This window comes from Grus americana, chromosome 5 (assembly GCF_028858705.1).
Source record: "Grus americana isolate bGruAme1 chromosome 5, bGruAme1.mat, whole genome shotgun sequence".
Taxonomy (NCBI): Eukaryota; Metazoa; Chordata; class Aves; order Gruiformes; family Gruidae; genus Grus; species Grus americana.
The window spans coordinates 2,362,497-2,381,230 of NC_072856.1; the positions used below are offsets into that span (position 1 = coordinate 2,362,497).

General features: G+C 43.5%; 2 protein-coding genes across 2 annotated transcripts; one reads left to right on the top strand and one right to left on the bottom strand.

The window, feature by feature from the left end:
* The first annotated feature begins 1,779 nt into the window (after positions 1 to 1,779).
* On the top strand, positions 1,780 to 12,186 carry LOC129206713 (olfactory receptor 1052-like). Its single transcript, XM_054826426.1, has 2 exons — positions 1,780 to 2,705; positions 12,120 to 12,186. Exons 1-2 carry the CDS (start codon positions 1,780 to 1,782, stop codon positions 12,184 to 12,186), a joined length of 993 nt encoding a protein of 330 aa, XP_054682401.1.
* A 1,869-nt stretch (positions 12,187 to 14,055) lies between these two features.
* LOC129206714 (olfactory receptor 1019-like) lies at positions 14,056 to 15,671 on the bottom strand. The gene is made up of 2 exons (XM_054826427.1): positions 15,655 to 15,671; positions 14,056 to 15,022 (listed from the first exon to the last, which is right to left on the bottom strand). The coding sequence occupies exon 2, from the start codon at positions 14,899 to 14,901 to the stop codon at positions 14,056 to 14,058; it is 846 nt and encodes a 281-aa protein (XP_054682402.1). The 5' UTR covers positions 14,902 to 15,022; positions 15,655 to 15,671.
* Positions 15,672 to 18,734: the final 3,063 nt, after the last annotated feature.

The following is an 18,734-nucleotide window of genomic DNA, read 5'->3' on the forward strand; positions in this document are numbered from 1 at the left end:
CCCTGTTCCCGCCGGAGGCATCCTCGCCCCGCCCTTCTTCTTTGTGCTCGGCGCCATCTTGGGGCGCGTAGGGCGGTGGTGTAGCCCAGATTTCTTTAGATTCTGATTTTTTCGCGGTGCTCCTGGCCTCCTCGGCTAGCGCACCCCAGAAGGATTTAGCTCGGTTTTGTCCTTCCGTAAGCGGGTCGGGGTTTGGGAATTGAGGGGACGTGTCGCCCTCTTGCAGATCTTTAGGCTCAGCAGAATCGTCATCGTCTGGGGGGTGCAAAGTCTGTGTGGCTGCCCCGACTCCCAGTTTCGGGGTGGCTAGCAAACAGTCCTTTGCCGCCCTCCAGGTCTCCTGCTCTTGTATGGCCTTCTGCAGGGTGTGTACAACTCTCCCCCACGACTTAAGGTTTTTCCCACGACCCGAGGACATCGTCTCCTCAGCTAACGCTTTAGTACACTTATCCCACACTTCAGGGTGGAGAATATCCACCGGCTGATCAATGACCCCAATTTGTAAAAGTCTCACAACTGTGAGAGTAAAATCTTTAGGTTTACAATCAATACCCCACTGTTTATGTAATTGAGATACGACCTTCACAAGGGCTTCCATCCTCCTTGTTGGTCCGGGAGCGTCTTCCCCGCCGGGCTGGTCCTGCCGCTCCGGCCACCGTTCACCCGATTCCAGGCGAGTTTCCCAGGTTTCGGCACCACTTGTTGCCTATCGTTGGCGTGGCGACCTGGTTCAGGAACGGCGCGACGACCAATCCCAGGTCGTTCGGTCCATCAGCTCGCGGACACCAATGTGGTGGACGGCAAATGGCGTTTATTGGTGGGCGACATAGCATTATATAGCTTGGGTTTACAACATCACATCCGTCTGCTTACGTCGTAAATTAAACACTATTGGCTATTAGGAGAGGGGTCTTATCTTTCCGTACAGCGCGACATCTTCCGGCTGCCAGGCCCTAGCTATCTACACAGCTGGGATTGATATCCTCTCCCTTTCAACATCTGTTGTGCAAGTGTCAACATCTGAACAGGTCATCTACCCTCTGAGGACACTCATAATCAAGGTACCTCAGAGGGTGAGCAAAAATACCAAGCAAAATAATTCATAATAGGTCAGAAGAGCCAATTTTGTACGTTGCCTGGGAGGCCAGATAGTCAGCTAATTTATAGTCGTGTATAGCGTGGTCATCCAAAGCAAGATGGATCTTAGTTCTAAGGACTAAGGAATCAATGTCAGAAGGAAGGACTACTCCTAGCCTGTGGCTCGATAAAAAGATACCAGTTCCTAGACTAAAAAGCACAGCTACTGTCCCCCAGGATGTTAAATCCCAAATTACGCTTTCACCTTCTGTTAACTGCAGCCTTAAGATGTCTGACATGAACTAGATGTTTGAAATACAGGAAGAATCATCAGTGCGAACAAGGTTACATGATCACAGCTGTGGATAGGATATTTATGAAACACTTCAGGTGCCCCAAAAAAATCCTTGTGCAGATATGGGACTTGGAACTGGAAGGAAATCAGATGTCAAAGGAGAGGTTGTGACAAACTGCTTTCTGTTAAGGACTTAAGAAATAAAAAACCTTCTAAGAACTGCTGATATTTCTTCCAGAGATGGCACTGTCATTGCAAGAAAAAACATCAGCAGTTCTTACATTTTTTTCTTTTCCATTTAAATTTGAAGACAGTGTCAGCTTTTTACATTGATATTTATGAAGTGGAAATTGCGTCAGGACTTTTTTCATCCTCTTCCCTCCACATGTCTCTGCAGTGACGTAGAAATGGCTGATGAGAACTGCACCGAGGTGACCCAGTTCACCTTCTCGGGACTCACAGAGCACCCACAACTGAAGCCCATCCTCTTCGTGCTCTTCCTGGGCAGCTATGCACTGACGCTAGTGGGAAACCTCGGCCTGATCGCCCTGATCAAGGTCAGCCCCCAGCTTCATACCCCCATGTACTTTCTCCTCAGTAACTTGGCCTTCCTAGACATTTGCTACTCCTCCACCATCAGCCCCAAAATGCTGCTGGACCTTCCAACAAAAAACAAAGTCATTTCTTTTGCTGGCTGCCTCACACAGTTTTATTTCTATGCTGTTTTTGCCACAGCTGAGATTTACCTGCTGGCTGCCATGGCCTATGACCGGTATGTGGCCATCTCCAAGCCCCTGCTCTACGAGGTTGTCATGTCTTCTGGTGTCTGCATGAGCCTGGTAGCTGCATCCTACCTTGCAGGGTTGCTGAATGCCATCGTGCACACAAGCGCCCTGCTCCGGCTGTCCTTTTGCAGCTCTTCAGTCATCAACAACTTCTACTGTGACGGGCCACCACTGTTTGTTGTTGCCTCCACCGACACGTGCCTCAATGAGAGATTAATGTTTGTGTTTGTGGGTTTCAACATGATGGCCACCAACCTGCTCATCCTCACCTCCTACGCCTGCATCGTGGTGGTCATGGGCAGGATGGGCTCTGCTGCAGGCAGGCGCAAAGCCTGCTCCACCTGTGCCTCCCACCTGGCAGCCGTCATCATTTTCTACGTGTCTGCTACTTTTAATTACATGCAACCCAGTTCAACAAACTCACTGGGGAGGAAGAAAATTGCGTCTATCTTTTACACCATTATAGTCCCCATGCTGAACCCCATGATTTACAGCCTGAGAAACAAGGAGGTGAAGAATGCCCTAAGCAATTTTATCAGGAGGAAAATGTACTGCTGAAAGACAATCTCATGTTATATTACTTTCCTTTTTTTTCCCTCTCTCTAAGGGGAATGTTTCATGCAGGTCTCTGTTGCCTCCGAAACCATTTCACACCTCATATGTTAGGGTTGAAAAATTAATTAGTCTGCTCTCAAACTGTGCCCGCTAACATAGCTGCATCAGTCTTGTCTCGAGTGCAAACGTCTTGCCCAGTTACTCAACCTCCCATGCAATAAGCACGATGCCACTGTGCAAAAGAGGGTAAGTCTATGAGCCAGAGGCGGTGATGATCTAGATCTTTACACAGAATCATAGGATAGCAGAAGTTGGATGGGGCCTCTGGAGGTCACCTAGTCCAACCACCTGCTCAAAGCCAGGTCAATCAGAGAGGCTGCCGAGGAACGTGTGTCCACTCAGGTTTTGACTATTTTTAAGGATGGAGACCCCACAACCTTTCTGGTCTTTCCGTGCTTGATCACCCTTATAGGAATAAAGTTTTTTCTTATGTTTACATGGAATTCTATGTATTTTAATTTATAGTCTCACTGGGCACCACTGAGACGAGTCTGGTTCTGTTTTCTTTATCCCCTCCCAACAGGTATTTACACACAGTGATAGGATCCCCTCTTCTCTTCTCCAGGCTGAACTATCTGAGCTCTCTCCTGGTACAAGAAGTTTTAGTCCCTTAATCCCCTTCACTGGTCCTGTTCCAGCATGTCCTTGTCTCTCTTGCACTGAGGAGACCTGGACACAGCACCCCAGGTGTGGTCTCACTGACTTGACCTGCTGGCAGTGCTTTTCCAGGAGGCTTTTGACCTTCTTTGCTGCAAGGGCTGGTTCATGGTCAGCCCGGTGTCCCACTGGACACCCAGGTCCTTTCCAGCTGGTCAGCTTCCAGCCTTTACTGGTGCCTGGAGTTATTCCACCCCAGGCAGAGGACTTGGCATTTCCCTTTGTTGAGCTCCATGAGGTTCCTCTTGACCCATTTCTCCAGCCTTTCCAGGTCTCTCTGAATGGCAGCACAACCGTTTGGTGCACCAGCCGCTCCTCCCAGTTCTGTATCAGCCATGACCTTGCTGAGGGTGTTGTAGCTGGAATTCCCGTCAAAATATTTGCAGCTACTTAGAACCATCGCTCTTTTTTTGTTAACCAGAACTAATTGTTTCTATTTTCCTTTTTTGTTAAGCAGTCTGACCACAAACCATATTTCCAGAATGCCTGATGCATATGCTGAACGAGGATGAATTTTAATATGCAGTACTAAATGGAGACTACTTTAAAAGCCATGATAAAATATAAAGTTTTATTAATTCTGAACAAGCTTATGTTACATATCTGAATATTTTTAGGCTGAATCATAAAATGTTGCATTAACTTATTTGCTGACCACCACTAGCCTCCAGGATAGTACCTGTATAACTTCATATGCTTGAACTGAATATACTTTTCTGTATATATAAAGAACACATTAAATGATCTATTCAAATTAATTTTCTGAGTCTTGCCTTAAAATAAGTTTTCTTCTCTGGATTATGTTAAGAGCCAGAGGCACTTTTTCCATTTGCCTAGTTCAGCGTAGAATATGAAACAGTGATCAAATACAAAACCTGGGGCTCTGAGCTGAAGTTAATGCTTTTTATTTCCCCTTGTGCATTGCTTTATGTATAGATACGCCAAATTTCATTGATTCTATGATTCTGTGATTCTGCGTGGGTCACGACCCTGATGGCAACGATAGGTTGTAGTGGTCCTGACCAACCTCACCTGGTGTTTTCTCCCCCTGCTACATGCACACTCACCCCCTCCCATGGACTACGACTCCCCCCCCCCCCCGCCATTTTAGGGGGCCTTCACTGTAGGTGTGCCTGGCTGCATCTGTCTCCTGGATGGACCTTGGACCTGTGCTGTAGATGCTTTTATTCCTGGATGGGCAAACATAGGTACCTCGTATTTTGTCTTCAGCCACATAGCCTTTTGCCTCTGAATGGACCCCCTGGATGAACCCTGAATCTGGTTCATCATCTGCCATGGCTGTGGCTGTTGATGGACCACTTCTGATGTCCCAAGCACTTCTTGCAAGATGCTGAGTGACTTCTGCCAACCAGAAGTTGTTGGCCAGGGGCAGCTGCTCTCTCAGCTGCTGGTGGTGTGATGCACAGATCTGTTATCCTTCAAACTCCAGTGGCAACTTCTGCACCAACAGAGTGGAGGACTGGAAAGGAGTATGCCAACCCATAAACTCTCCAGCCACCAACTTCAGGGCGTGGAGTAGTTGTGACAAACTTAACTGCTTTAGAAGTGCGATTGCCTTTATCAAAGAGGAAAGTTTCCTTCTCCTTCATGTCTGTGAAGTTATCCCCCAAGGACTTGTTAGGAAGAATGAGGTAGGTTTACTATGAACTCTCTAAGAAGGTTTCAAGATCATTAGAGGCTTCTTCACGATGCCCAGAAGGGCTTGTTAAGCTGATGACTCCTGGGTGGCTGGCCCCCAGGGGAGTTCCTTGTTTTGGGAAGGTGGGGAAGTATAATTTGTGGGGGAAATAGATTTAACGACTTAGCTGATGTTGGAGTTCAGGCTGCTAAAAGGCTTCCAGTGGGTCAGGCTATGACTGTTACCTTCATCTATTGCTAGACAAGGCCTCTTATTTAGTCTCATTAAGGGTTAAGAAATCGCCTGTTCTCCCTGCATGTACAGTTCATATGCATTTGTTTGCCTTCTCTAATCAGACACTTTGTCTTTGCCTTATCTTCCCTATCTTTGACTCATGAGAAGAATATTTTTTTTAAAAAGTCCTTTAGGTGTGGTGGGAGCCTGGGTTGGTCTAGGAAAAGGCTGGTGTCTGTCTCTGGCAACACTTCCCATTTTCTGGCTTACTCTGCACTAAATATCTTTGCGTTTATCTTTGTATTCACCTGCTAAAGACTGAATCTATCCAAGGGCTCACTTACACTATCCCAAGAGACTCTGCAGGAGATGCAGACTTCTCCAGTACATAGCCCACCAGGTCCAAACTCAATTCTGGGCTTGCCCAGCTGACAAAATTCAAGGCTAACTAAGCTGGTAGGTGGCTGGAGGATCTTGGTCTGGGGTGGTGCTGAGCAGCAGGAACATCTGCCAGGGTAGCACGCCTCTGTTGAGGCTGTGAAGAACGAGTTGTTCACCGAAGTAGCAATACGTCCTACCCCAGCAAGGATATGTGCCAGATGTCAGACCCAAACCTTTCCCCTGGCCACCCTCAGAGGTGGCATGTAGCAGTGGGGGCAGACATCTGGGATCTGACCTTCCCCCAGGGCACAGCGATTTGCCCAAAAAAACAAGCAAGGAGTTTGTCCTCATATGTTTTGTATCTTACATGGCATAAGAGTAAGGGATTTGTTGACGATACAACACTAAATAAACTTTCTCCTTTCCCTGTTGTGGTAAATAATGTACCAGACACAACATAGAATCCTTTTTATTTTATCTAGTATGGTGACCAGAGAAATGAGAAAATGTTGAGAAAGTTTTGCCATTTACATATAGCTGAACCCCTGCTCATGTTGGTTGTGGTCTAATTACAGATTTAACAGAAGAATGACTGATTTAGACACGTTTTAATGCCCAACAGAGTTACTATCCTCTTTAGAAAATAAAAATTCAATGTTAGATCAAAAGATTATCTGTTAAAATCCCAGTTCTCCATATCCTTTCTTAACATGGCAAGAAACAAGAAACAGACTTCTGGAGTGAAACAATCCTTCAGACACTTTCATTATTAAACAGATCTATTCTTTTGGACAAATATCCATAGACCTGTACCCTTTTCCTGCAATAAAGCCAAAATTCAGCACACAGACCACATCTAACAAATTAAATATGTCCAATGACTGTAACGGATATCTAGGATCTTACGGCATCCTCATCACTATAGCTCCTACTGTTCCTGTTCTGTCTTTATGCAGTATTGTCCAAGACGTTTTAAGTCTTTAATATGACAAAGTTTCAGAGTAGTATATGGTCACAGTCGTTGGATCTGAGTGTTCGTGCAGTAAAAGGAGAGTAGCGGAATGCCTACATTAATAATGCTGTGGAAGACACTAATAAATGTCATTTGATATGCTGTAGGGTATCTGAGACATCTGAAGGCGGCCGTCACATTTGATGCAGGGATGTTGGAGAGCTTGTGCTCCTCTGGAATGAAAATTGGACAAATGACAGGTCACACCAGGATGTCTCAAGTGGTACCAGACTGCTACGGCTGGACAAATTATTTGGATGCCTGGTTGATACAGTCAATGGACTCTAAAGGGTGATTCAGATGCCAGCTAGTAGCTGATAACTTTAGCTGTCCCTGAGAAGCTGAGTAGTCTTCTGGACTTACCTTTGACACTTGGTTTGTTCCTCACTCATTTCAGAAATTTAGATGTATAACTTACACATAAATGCTTATATGTAGATGCCTAAATCTGATGCCTTAACCTGAAGCTGAACCCTATCTTGTGTTTTTAAGACCAAGCAGACTCTCACAACCTGAATTAGCGATTATGCTGTCAAGGGAAAGTGTTGCAAAATGAAGCATCTTTCCAAACCAGAAACTGTTCTGGAAGGGAGGTTACGAAATAATCCTAAAAAGCTAAATTCAAGCAGGCAGTTTGCCTCAGCCTGAGATTACTGTCTCAGGTAGGTGAGATGGCTGAGCCATCACCCCAGTCAGCACAACTGGAGGACTCTGTCTGGAGCCCAGACTGCCCAGCACCCATCTCCCAATCAGCAAAGGCAGGTGCATCCCTCCTGACTTGAAAAGAAGGATTAAGGTGCCGAAGCAGCCGCACCTCTTGCCATTTTAGGTACACTATGGTATTCGGGACATCTCCATGGGACACGCACGTACGATAAAAGAGCTGCAGAAGACTTGTATCATCTGTATCGATTAGCTTTTCACTGGCACCCCTGCAAATGTGGCAATCAGCTCATACGTAAACACCTCAGTTTCGGTGAGATGGGTCTGATCCCTGATGTCTAATGAGATTAATCCAGTTCTTATTCAAGACATGAACTTCTAGACTAGGTGGACTCTATCAGTTATGATGTCAACTATAAAAACCTGAATAATAATGAAACTCAGCTTCTTTCATAAGATAGATGTAGAACTTGAGAGACATCTTTCTCTCATTTAAGCACATATATGCACAATCACTGCAAAGTCGGTGCCAAAATAATCAGCTACATTCAACTTCTGATTCTGTTCAGGCATTTATAATTTACATAACTACACTGTGTAGGCAAAGAACAATTACATTTTGCCTTCAATAAACCAGTTGTGGTAATGTTTTTGATGAATATCAAACCACAAAATAAAAACCATCCTTCAGGATCTGAAAACTGTAAGCCTCTGGGAGAGAGAAAGGCAATTTATCCCAGCTATAGTAGAAATAACTAGAATGGGATTCTCTGTAGGATTTAGTTTTCTAAATACTTTGGAGTATCCGAGACCAAGTGACTCATGAGAAGTTCCATGGACTTGAGATGTGTTCTTCTAAATCGCTTACCTATTTCTGAAAATTATCTCCTTATATTATTAACATTAGTAGATTGCACAAGCTCTGAACTTTACATCTTTTGATTTCAAAGCAATTTGAAGGATAAGAGTCATTTACGTTTCAGAGGTGAGAAAAAGTAGACAAAAATTAAGTGCTTTGCTCAAAGTTAAAAGAGGTTTCTTAGAGAAACCATTATCTTACCATGGCATGTCCATCAGCAGCGACAAACATGCCTTGGACCTATATAAATTCTCATATAGACTAACATACTTTAATTCATCCTGACATCTCTCTGTTCAAGATTTGTAAAACTAAAGAATGTTTCGTCTGTACCTGAAAATGTCCTATCTGCAAGAAGGTTGAATCTCATCCAGTAACAGGAATACCGAGAGCAGAATACACAAAAGAAAATCGCAGATCCCTTGCCCAATCTCCAGAAACGCTTGATATTTATAGGTAAGAAGGAAACGCAAAGTGGCTTAGTCCTTTACAAAGATTTAACTCATTCAAAGTGATAGAAAAGTAGTGGAAGAATTGAAATCGCATTTCAGAATTTCCCTTTTGAGACACCGTAACCCATTTTAAATGCCAAAGGGAAGTGGTCCTAGAGGTAGCATTGCAATTCCTTCTTGTAAGCACAAACCCAAGTATAATTTTAAGTATTTAAGTCATAAACAATTGTAGCCTTGGTAAAAGTTTTTTAAAATTGCCTGGTCAAGACTTGGTGAACCATACATTACACCTCAAATCTTAAGAGACCAAATATTTGAATGAATTTGTGGGATTTTTAGAGGATTGTCTAAACATGGAATTTTATCCAGTTATTCCTATTTTGAGCCAACTGACTTCTGTGAGGGTGAAACGCAGTATTGGAGACCAATACTCCAATGTCAGTCTGAAGGCATCAGGAGATGCAGAATCCGATACATCTCACAAAGTGAAATCCTCCTCAGACGTCCAAAATTTAGTTGTCTAGGTCTAAGCTAGTGACTTTCTGTATAGTTAACAGCGGAAAATAGCCATTTTCAGTGCGCAAGGGAAACAACGCTTCCTCCAGATTCAGCTCAAAGGAATCAGAATTTCTAGAGAGCGATTGATCTCTCTGTTTGGAAAGAGGAGGATAAATACTTATACTTGGTGAAGTGACTTCCCAAGGGCTGGTGGAGTGAGAAGGCAGTGGTGGAATGGATAGTCTAGATAATTTCCCCTAGCACCAGGTATTCATTTCTGAGGAGAGGCCATCAGCTCTAAACCCCTCCCGGAGCTAGGTGCTCATCCAGAAGTGTTCCTCAAAAACAAGACTTTCTTTTTTTTTTTTTTTCCTCCTTGTGCCCATTCGCCTACAACACTAGAAAGCGGGAGCTCTGTCAGACAGCTGTGATTTTCCTTTGCCAGAGCTGGAAAAAAAAATTACAGGGAAGGATCATAATATGCTCATCCAGTTTCTGATACTCTTTCTCTGAACATCTATTTTTGGCTGCCATCAGAAATCGATACCCCTGGGCTGACTCGTCTCACACCGCAGAGCTATTCTCATATTCTTACCAGCGGGGCTGCCCTGTTGGAACAGCAGGGTGGGAGTACAGACATCGCCATCACCGAACGGCCAGCTGGAACAGGCAGAAAAATGTTGGCAAGCTCTGTTTGGTGATCTTTTTTTATACTGCTGCTTCAGGAGAATCTCTAGTCTTTCCCTGCAGTTGCTTGCTCACATCTCTACAAATACAGCCTTCTCTGACATGCTCTTTTGCACCAGGATGCTGGGAGGAGAAGCTGAATTTCTGGAATGAGTTCCCCTCTAACTGTACAAATCTATCCCTATAAATGAATAAAACAAGGGGGAGTCGAAATAAAGTGAAGAAAAATACCCTGTATCAATGAAATCCCCATACTAACCATCATCAGCGCATTTGCACTTCGCCTTTGCCACTGAAAATCAGACTTCCCCTGTTTGCATATCTGGCTAATCTCATCTAACCAGTGAGGAATGAAAATGAACCATTTTCATGTGTCTATTCCTAAAGATAAAGGATTCCCAAAATTCATGATGTGCCTTCAGAAAAATTTCATACGCCTGTTGCTTCAACTGGAACCTTGACAAAGACATTGACTTTCACTGCTTAATATAATTATATAGACCAGTTGTAGATGGCTTAATATGCCTCCTGAGCCACTCCGACAATCACTGCCATAATTCATTTCTCATACAAATACCTTGTATTCTTACAAAGTGTACGTTAGCCAAAATGTAGAACCAGTGCACAAGAATACCGTTAAGTTGTATTTGTCTTTTTTCTCACTTCTCCGTATTTGCTGTGGAGAAGGCGTTTCTTAAGAAAAAAAGGGTTTTTTTCCTTAAGCAAAAGTCAAATATATTATTAATGTGTGGTTTTTTATTGTTTGCAATGCAACCAGGGCAGATTTTTCCTATCTGACTTTGGTATGGTGCAGGCAGATATGAAAATGCGCAACATGAAAGACGTTGTGAATGATTTATTTTTCTCCTTTAAAAATACCACCCAGTCGTGAAATTTAGGTTGGGCTACAGTTCGGGCTTTAAAATTCCCAAGACTTTGAGGATCAAAAAAAGTTAGTGTTCAGTGTTCCAGTGCCATTCTCTCCTCCCTTTCTTCTGTATTATTTTTTTAATTCTGTATATAAAAGATAGAATCATAGATGAGATGAGCCGTTTAGATGCAGTGCAATCCATAGAGCCAACATAAACACTGAGAACAAGGAGATTCAAGACTAACACATAACTATCGTTTACACACACATGGAGCAGAGTTTGTTACTTTGGTGCCACTTCATACAATCGTAGAATAGCCCAGATGGAAAGGGACCTCAAAACATCATCTGGTCCAACCTTCCATGGGAATGGGAACCTAGATGAGATTATTGAGCACCCTGTCCAATTGTATCCCGAAAACCTCCAGCGATGGGGACTATATTGTGTCCCTGGGGAGGTTGTTCCAATGAACGATGGTTCTTACTGTAAAAAATTTCTTTCTTATGTCAAGATGAAATCTCTCCCAGTGCAACCTGTACTTGTTGCTCCTTGTTGTCTCCATATAGATCCTTCAGAAGAGAAAGCCTATGTCCTCTTTGTAGCCCCTCTTTAAGTGCTTTGCGTCTTCATATATTAGAAACTATATTTCCTCTACTTGGGAAGCTGTGGATCCTTGAAAACTTACTATCACGTAAAGCGGGTATTTCAGCTGGTTCAGAAAGTGAGGCTTGTGTTTATTTCTTTCAATTTGGAAAGCACAAGGAGGGGTTAAATGGCATAGAACAGCCCTCATCAGTGGAGTTCCTCAACTTCTCCAAAAGAATCTAGTATTATTCTGCTAATTCACAGCCAAAACTCAGCCTTCCCTGCTACTACTTCCTGACTCCACCTAGAAGCTTCCAGGGCCTTGAGGGCACTAATCGGAGTTAATGGCCCTGACCAGCCTCACCTGGACTACTCCACACACGCCCCTGCCCATGGCCCATTTAAGCTCAGTCCAGGGCTATCAGTCCTTCTTTGACCATGCAGTAGGTGTGCTTGGCTGCAGTCACATCTCTGCCTCCTGGATGGACCCTGGATCAAGACTGCAGCTTTGTCTCCAACTCTGTTCCTGGTGGCACACCATGGATGGGCCCTGAACCAAGTCCATTGCTTGCTGTGGTTGTTGATGGACCCCATTGCAAGCCCCTGCAGGTCTGTCCCCCAGGAGTGAGGCACTGCCTGCCCTGGGGCCCTCAGCTCCTCATCCCTTGGGGACCAGCTGGCCCTCGCAGCTCCCTGACAGTAGCCATGCAGGTACATTGCAGGAACGTGCCTCTGCTTCTAAACTTCCATGGACTCTGAAGGAAAACACTACTCAGGCTGTCTAGCCCAGGTATGAAATATCCCTGAGTATCCTCAATATTAAACCCCTTTCCTTTTTCTTCACAAAAATTCTTGGGTTTAGGGATGGAGCCTGATGTTCTGCTCCATCTCTCCTTAAAGCTACTTTCTTTCTGTTCCCAACCTATTGCATACAGCAGAAGTGACCAGGGGCTCTCATTCTACTAGGTGTGTGCATTTTCTGCTGTCCCTCCATGGCCAGGTGGGTAGAAGATTTTCATTCAGTTTGATGTCCCAGCTGACTATGGTGAAATAATTGCATTGCTTATACCTGGCATGTAGTTGCATCTCTTTCCCAAAAGACTTTCTAAGCTCTAAACCCCGGTTGTTGGCAGAAGTAGTCATAAATACATAGCTCATTTTTGGGAATATAATTTAATAAGAGGATGGGACCACCTGTGGTGGTCAAGCACAGGGCTTGGCCAGACAAACTGACCAGTAGCCTATTTATGGGCCACCAGCCCCTTTTAATGCCTGCCTTCTCTCATTGTCCCCTGCTTGCTCTTCCCTCATCAGCCATGATGCCTCAGTTTCTCCACCACTGTCTCCTCCTAAATAAATGGTCCTCTCTGTTCACTTTCCCATGTTCATTCTAGTTTTGCTACGTTCACACCTGAATTTGCTATTCCTGATACCTGGGTGAACTAGGTCTTATGTGGTGTTTCAGGTATGGGTCCTAGGCACCACTGGCTGTGAGGGTCTGCTCCCCAAAGGGTTCCCAACGCTTCTCCTTCAGCCATCTGTGAAGTCTGCCCATCTCTAGCACCTCTGGTGCCCTCCTAACCACTGGTGAGATCTGGCTATCCATCAGGATGCTGTTAACTTGACAATTTCTCAGTCTTGCTTGTTATGTCAGTGGTTTCTCATGTCATGTCCAGTTTTTCATGGTCTGTTCAGTGAGCTTGACATCAGGCTAGGGACTAGTCATCCTCCTAAATATCTTTTCTAAGACAACCATTGTCACAAGTGTGTTGGAACCACTCTGTTTCTGCATGGCTAAGATTTATGTCCCTAATCTAGTATATCTAGCAGGGAAATGAGCAATTTGTGTTTACTTGCCTCTGATCATTATCAAAGAGGTGAAATATGCATCTCCTAAGGCAATTTTTCCTAAGTGTGGCGCATAGAAAGAGCTTACCAACAAGTATTTTGAGACAAAAATCTCTCCTTTTCTCTGCTGCTCCTAAGGGCTTCAGTTGATGTGGTGTGGTCTGGCACTGGTTTTGCTAATGTATAAATATTTGTGAGTGGTGATCCATCATCTTAGATGACATTATTCTATTTAAATCCACAGCTGGGACTGGCAGATTTGTTTTGTTGTTTGTCTTTTAAAAATAGATGGGTTTTCTGTATCAGCAAAGGGGCCTATAAAGAGGTCACGTAGAATTGATTGCATCAAGTTGTGTCTGATTGCTGAACCTTGTTTGGGGAATGCACATATGTAGCATTCATTTATTTGATCTTAAAACAGGACTGCTCATTAGTAATGTTAAACCTGGCTTCTGCAAACTCAGACTACACTGCCAATTGGAAATGTTCCTGGTTTCAAACATTAGTTCAGATTTATTCTTAGCAAACATCCATGAGGACCTTGATCTTCTCTTTGCCCCATCATTCCTTCTTGAACATCTGCCAGAAGAACTAAATGATGTGAGGGATGCTTCTCAATCTGAAAAATACAGTTCCTTATGGAGTGACACAAAGAACACCAAGTCTTTAAAGTAGGGGTGGCATGTGGGAAAGGAGTGCATGTGGGGTTTTGAGTATAATTAGTGAGTTTAAGGGTAAAATCAGACAGTATAGCTACACCCTGACAGAGGGAGAAGCAAGCAGTGTCTTGCAGCAATGACATGTACAAGCACCTGGGTCCTCATGATTGCTATCTTTTTGATTTTAGTTTAGATGGTCAGTAGCTGATGGAGATGGAAATCCAAGGATGTCTAAGTTTATTTTGTGTAGTTTGACACCCCTTTACCAGTTTGATTTCTAAAGGAAACAAGAACTTTTTCTAGGAGTCTCTTGAGAGCATCCTTCACCTCCATGTTCCTCAGGCTGTAGATCATGGGGTTCAGCATGGGAATCACCAGGGTGTAGACAACGGACACCACTTTGTCCTGGTCTAGGGAGTAGCTAGAACTGGGGCGGAGGTACATGAAGATCATAGTCCCGTAAAAAACTGAGACTGATGTTAAATGTGAGGCACAGGTGGAGAAAGCTTTGTGCCTGCCCTCCGAGGAGCGGATCCTCAGGACGGTGGTAAGGATGTAGCCGTATGAGACAACAATGACAGCTAAAGTGCTGAGCGCAACGAAAGCAGCGATGGTAAAAAGCATGCGTTCGTTGACAGTAGTACTGGAGCAGGAAAGTTTCAGGAGCGGAGGTATGTCACAGAAGAAGTGATTGATGACATTAGGGCCACAGAAGTGTAAACTGAACACTGAGCTGACAAGCACGACTTCATTCACGCCAGCTACTACGTAGGATGCCACAGCCAGTTGGACACAAACCTTTTGAGACATGGTGGCCGCATAGAGCAGAGGGTTACAGATGGCCACGTACCGGTCATAGGCCATCGCAGCCAGCAGGTAACACTCGGTGATTATGCAGAGTCCACAAAAGTACATCTGGGCTGCACACCCTGGCAGGGAGATGGCTTTCCTTTCTTCAAAGAAGCTCGCTAATGTTTTGGGAGCAACTGCTGAGGAATTACCTAGGTCTACCAGAGAGAGGTGGCAGAGGAAGAAGTACATGGGGGTGTGGAGTCGAGAGTCAAGCCTGATTAATGCAATCATGCCGAGATTCCCCACCAACGAGGTGACACAGATCAGAAGGAACAGTGCAAAGAGAATGACCTGCAGCTCCCAGATATCTGTGATTCCCAAGAGAATAAACTCATCAACAGTTGTCTTGTTTCTTCTGACCATTCCCTTAATGAACCTGAATCTTTAAGAGGGAGAAAAATCAAAGAACACAAGTAAATTACAAGTCTGGACAGAAGACTAAGTCATAATGGTGCTGAGAAGGTTGGGCAGGAATGTAGTAGAAGAAAACTGGCTGCTGCTTTATTTTAATGGAAATCTAGCTGTCTGTTAGCGTGCAAGAACTGGATTCTTAATTCTCTTGAAGCTTGCTGTTATCCATTTAATACTTCTGTAATGGCAGTCTCAAAGAAGGATTACTTTTGTTCCACTGCTGAGATTCTTCCAGGAAAGAGGAGAAACTTATTTAAAAAGATCAGAATTAATAACATTTCCTCCTTAATTCTATTGTTAAATTTTCTCAAATGTTTATCTGTGTCCATGGTGCCTAGGAGGAATAACAGGATGATTCTGGTTATCTGCTCTGTTCTTAAATAGCAGAGTAATAAATTGCTCTCAGCTCCTAAGTATGACATTTAAGTTGGCCAGTGCAGTTCTGAGGAGAAGTCCTCATAGGAAGATACCCTCAAATTAGAGAAAAAAAAAAAATCCATGTAGAAAAGCAGTTTATGTTAAAAATCAGATGATAATTTATTAAAGTTTATTTACTGATTCCAGACATTACACTGCCCCTGTCTTCTCCTTTGAATGGTTGCGATGGACCTTGCTTGAACCTGTTTGTGCTAATGGCAGGAGGAAAGTCTGTAAGTCTGTCCTGACAAAATCACACTTGTTTTGTCCAATGTTAAGAAAGGAGTTGTGTATAAACTGAAAGAAACATAGGTTCTGACACTGAAGACAACCTTTATTGCCTAACATTACCTACTGCCTAGGCAGGTAACTACATCTGAGGTAGTGCAAGGCTTCATTTGCAGTCGTAGAAAAGAAGTAGGCACTTTTAAGTAGCTTACATGGATTTTTGCCTTAAATGTCTACTGTGGGGTGAAATGAATTGCCTCTTAGAGGTGCTGGCTGCTCATCACTGCTTAGAAAGGGCACGCAATGATTAGATAAACTGTAGAACTCTGTCTCTGTAGGGGATAATATGTAGTCAGACAAACCAGACCATCAGACTCCATGGGCGTGTTAAATAACAGCATGTCTATGGGTGAAACAAAGGGAAGAGCACTATAACCTCATTAATTACCTTTTCATGTCTCTCAGAATGTTGACTTCAAGAAAAATGCTGCTTGTTTTCAGGTTGTGGTCGTCTTTGACATTTCTGTTGAGAGTTCTGTAGACAATGAGAACTGTTAATTGCAGGTGTATTAAATGAATGCCCAAGCTTGCATGGTGGAGCTTCTTACTGAAACAACTGAATGACTGAAGTACCTTTTAAGCTGTTGCTGTTTGTGTTGCATTGGGGGTAATAGTGCGTTTTCAGGCAGTTACAGTAGTTCAACCAATTAGCAGCAACTTGCAGAGCCCAACAGCTTGATTGCTAATAATTTTCTGTGCTATAGGAAATTCTAGACAGGTCAGTTGGACCATTTGTAGTGACCAACATTAGGGTCTGTAGGATGAGCTGATGCTGTTAAATAATTCTTTTTTTGCTGTAACCCCACATTTCAGTGCTCATCAAGGCAATATTAGAACTTCTGTGTATTTTGGTCATTTGAGATTAAGACTTAAACGCAGGTTTAAGTCTTAAACCAACCCTGCGTCTGCTGTAACCACAGAGAATGGCTGAATTGCAGCTGTCACAGATCTGCCCCTGCTGAGGGCAGAGACCTCTCTTGTGAAGTACCGTCTTGAATGTCATTTGTCACTCTTAAGTACAAACTTCCAGGAGCAAGAGTCCAAAAGTCTCCACATCTTGGGAAAAGAAGCCACATGGACATTCACAAGTACTTGTTCTCCTGTCTTCCAAAATAAGAAAGAATCCAGCTCAGGTCAAAACAATTTTCCTCTGACTGCATTATTTTTTTTGTAGACTTTACTTTTAGCATTCCTTATATGAAAATTCATTACTTACTTTTTTTACCGTTGTGTATATTAGCATAGACTGTAATTATGTGCATTGTGTGCAAGATTCAAAGTACAGAGTAAGGATAGAGAATAAAACAGTGACACAATCAACAGTCTGCCAGATTTTATAATATTTCAGGCTGTGGATATGTTTCCTACCTTGGAAGCTAACGTTAAAACTGATGCTTGCTTTTCCTCAGGAAGAAATGCTCCTAGAAAGCTGGACGCACAATGGCATTTAAAGAAGCTCTGACTACAAGCTGTGATCAAGCAAGCTGCTGTCACATTCTGCCCCTTGGCACCTGGCGCTGGCTGCAGATGAGAAGGTACAAACAGTCAGCAGGGGAATGGCAAGGTCTTCACCATCAACTTCCCTTAAGAGCTGTATGCGTCCCGGTGGGATCCCATTGATGCAATGGTGGCGGTAGGCTGAGGTCTTTGGTTCATGAATACAGAGCTCATTAGGAAAACAAAAAACAACCAATAAAAAAAAACCTCCTCCAGAACATAAGCAGAGGATTCATATTCTCTAGGTAATGTTATTTATTTTGACAATAAGTTGGAGACCTTTCTTTGGGTTGCTTTTTATCCTGATGACATTTTGTCTCTGGCCACAGATCCTCTAAGTGATGGGGTCATACAGAGCAACAGGCTGCAGAAGATTGCTGGCCTCATGAAACAATCAGCCTTTATATGAGCACGAGAAAGAGCTGACATGAAGGGAGAGTAGTCACTATTCCAAGTTTTTGCTGGCCCTCATGAAACAATACCAACACATGCGAGCCAAATTCCAGTCTGCATTCTCCTTATTTGATTTAAAGATAGTTTATGTCACTGGCAGTCTTCCTTGTTGGACCATTAAGATGTATTTCTACTGATTTACAGTCTGCAGTCATGCAAGATAGCTGATTAATACTAGACACATGACTGGTCCCTGAAAGCACAACTGGATCAGAAGAGACACACAGTCTTCTTCTGAACCCTCAGATAAGCAATGTCCACAGTAGCCTATATATAGATCTTTGTGCTCTGGATACTTTCTACAATTTGAGTGATAATTTCTCTACATGGGTTACCAGAGTAGTCTAGAAGTTAAGCTTACACAAGTAGCTTTTAATTGTTTGAGTGATGAACCCCATACTGAGAATATCAAATGAAAGAGCAGAGATATGAGTAACAATCCAAATGTGCTTCACTTTCCCCAGTTCTCCTGGACAGGCTTCCCCACATCATTCCCCCCCAAAAAAACAGAGGATCCATGACATCCCTGTCCTCTGTCACAGTTTAGTCTCTGCCCAGTGTTTTGGAAGATCCAAATAGATCCATTACTGGCTAGTGGAAACCTCTGTGGAGCTTTCCCATCTCTTTACAGACCGTTTGTTGAAATGGGTGAAATAAAAACCTTTGCCCTCCATGTGATTGCTTTGGTCAATATCTAGGGTCTTGCCTCAGGGGTGTCATCTGTGAACTCAATACCCCAGAGCTTCAAGGTGTGTTCTTCATAAGTGCTGAGGGATGGAGTATGGGGATAGGAAGGGTAGGATCCATTTTGTGTAATTTCAGCAGCATAGAACTGAGCTTTGCAAGCTTAACTTAGTTATCTGGGCTTCTTTTATAGTCAGTGTAGGGAGGGAGAGACCTGGAGAAGGCAAGACACACCATTTTCCTTAAACTTATTTTACGATGGGGTGAGTTGTCCTTCAGAAGTGCTTATTTCTTGCCAATGATAGCTAAAAAAA

Excerpts from the sequence above, each read along its gene's own strand:
- LOC129206713 (XM_054826426.1), top strand. The coding sequence starts at position 1,780 with ATGGCTGATGAGAACTGCACCGAGGTGACCCAGTTCACCTTCTCGGGA. Across the intron at positions 2,706-12,119 it reads AATTTTATCAGGAGGAAAAT|TATCCTCAATATTAAACCCC; the intron begins GTACTGCTGAAA and ends AATATCCCTGAG.
- LOC129206714 (XM_054826427.1), bottom strand. The coding sequence starts at position 14,901 with ATGATTGCATTAATCAGGCTTGACTCTCGACTCCACACCCCCATGTAC.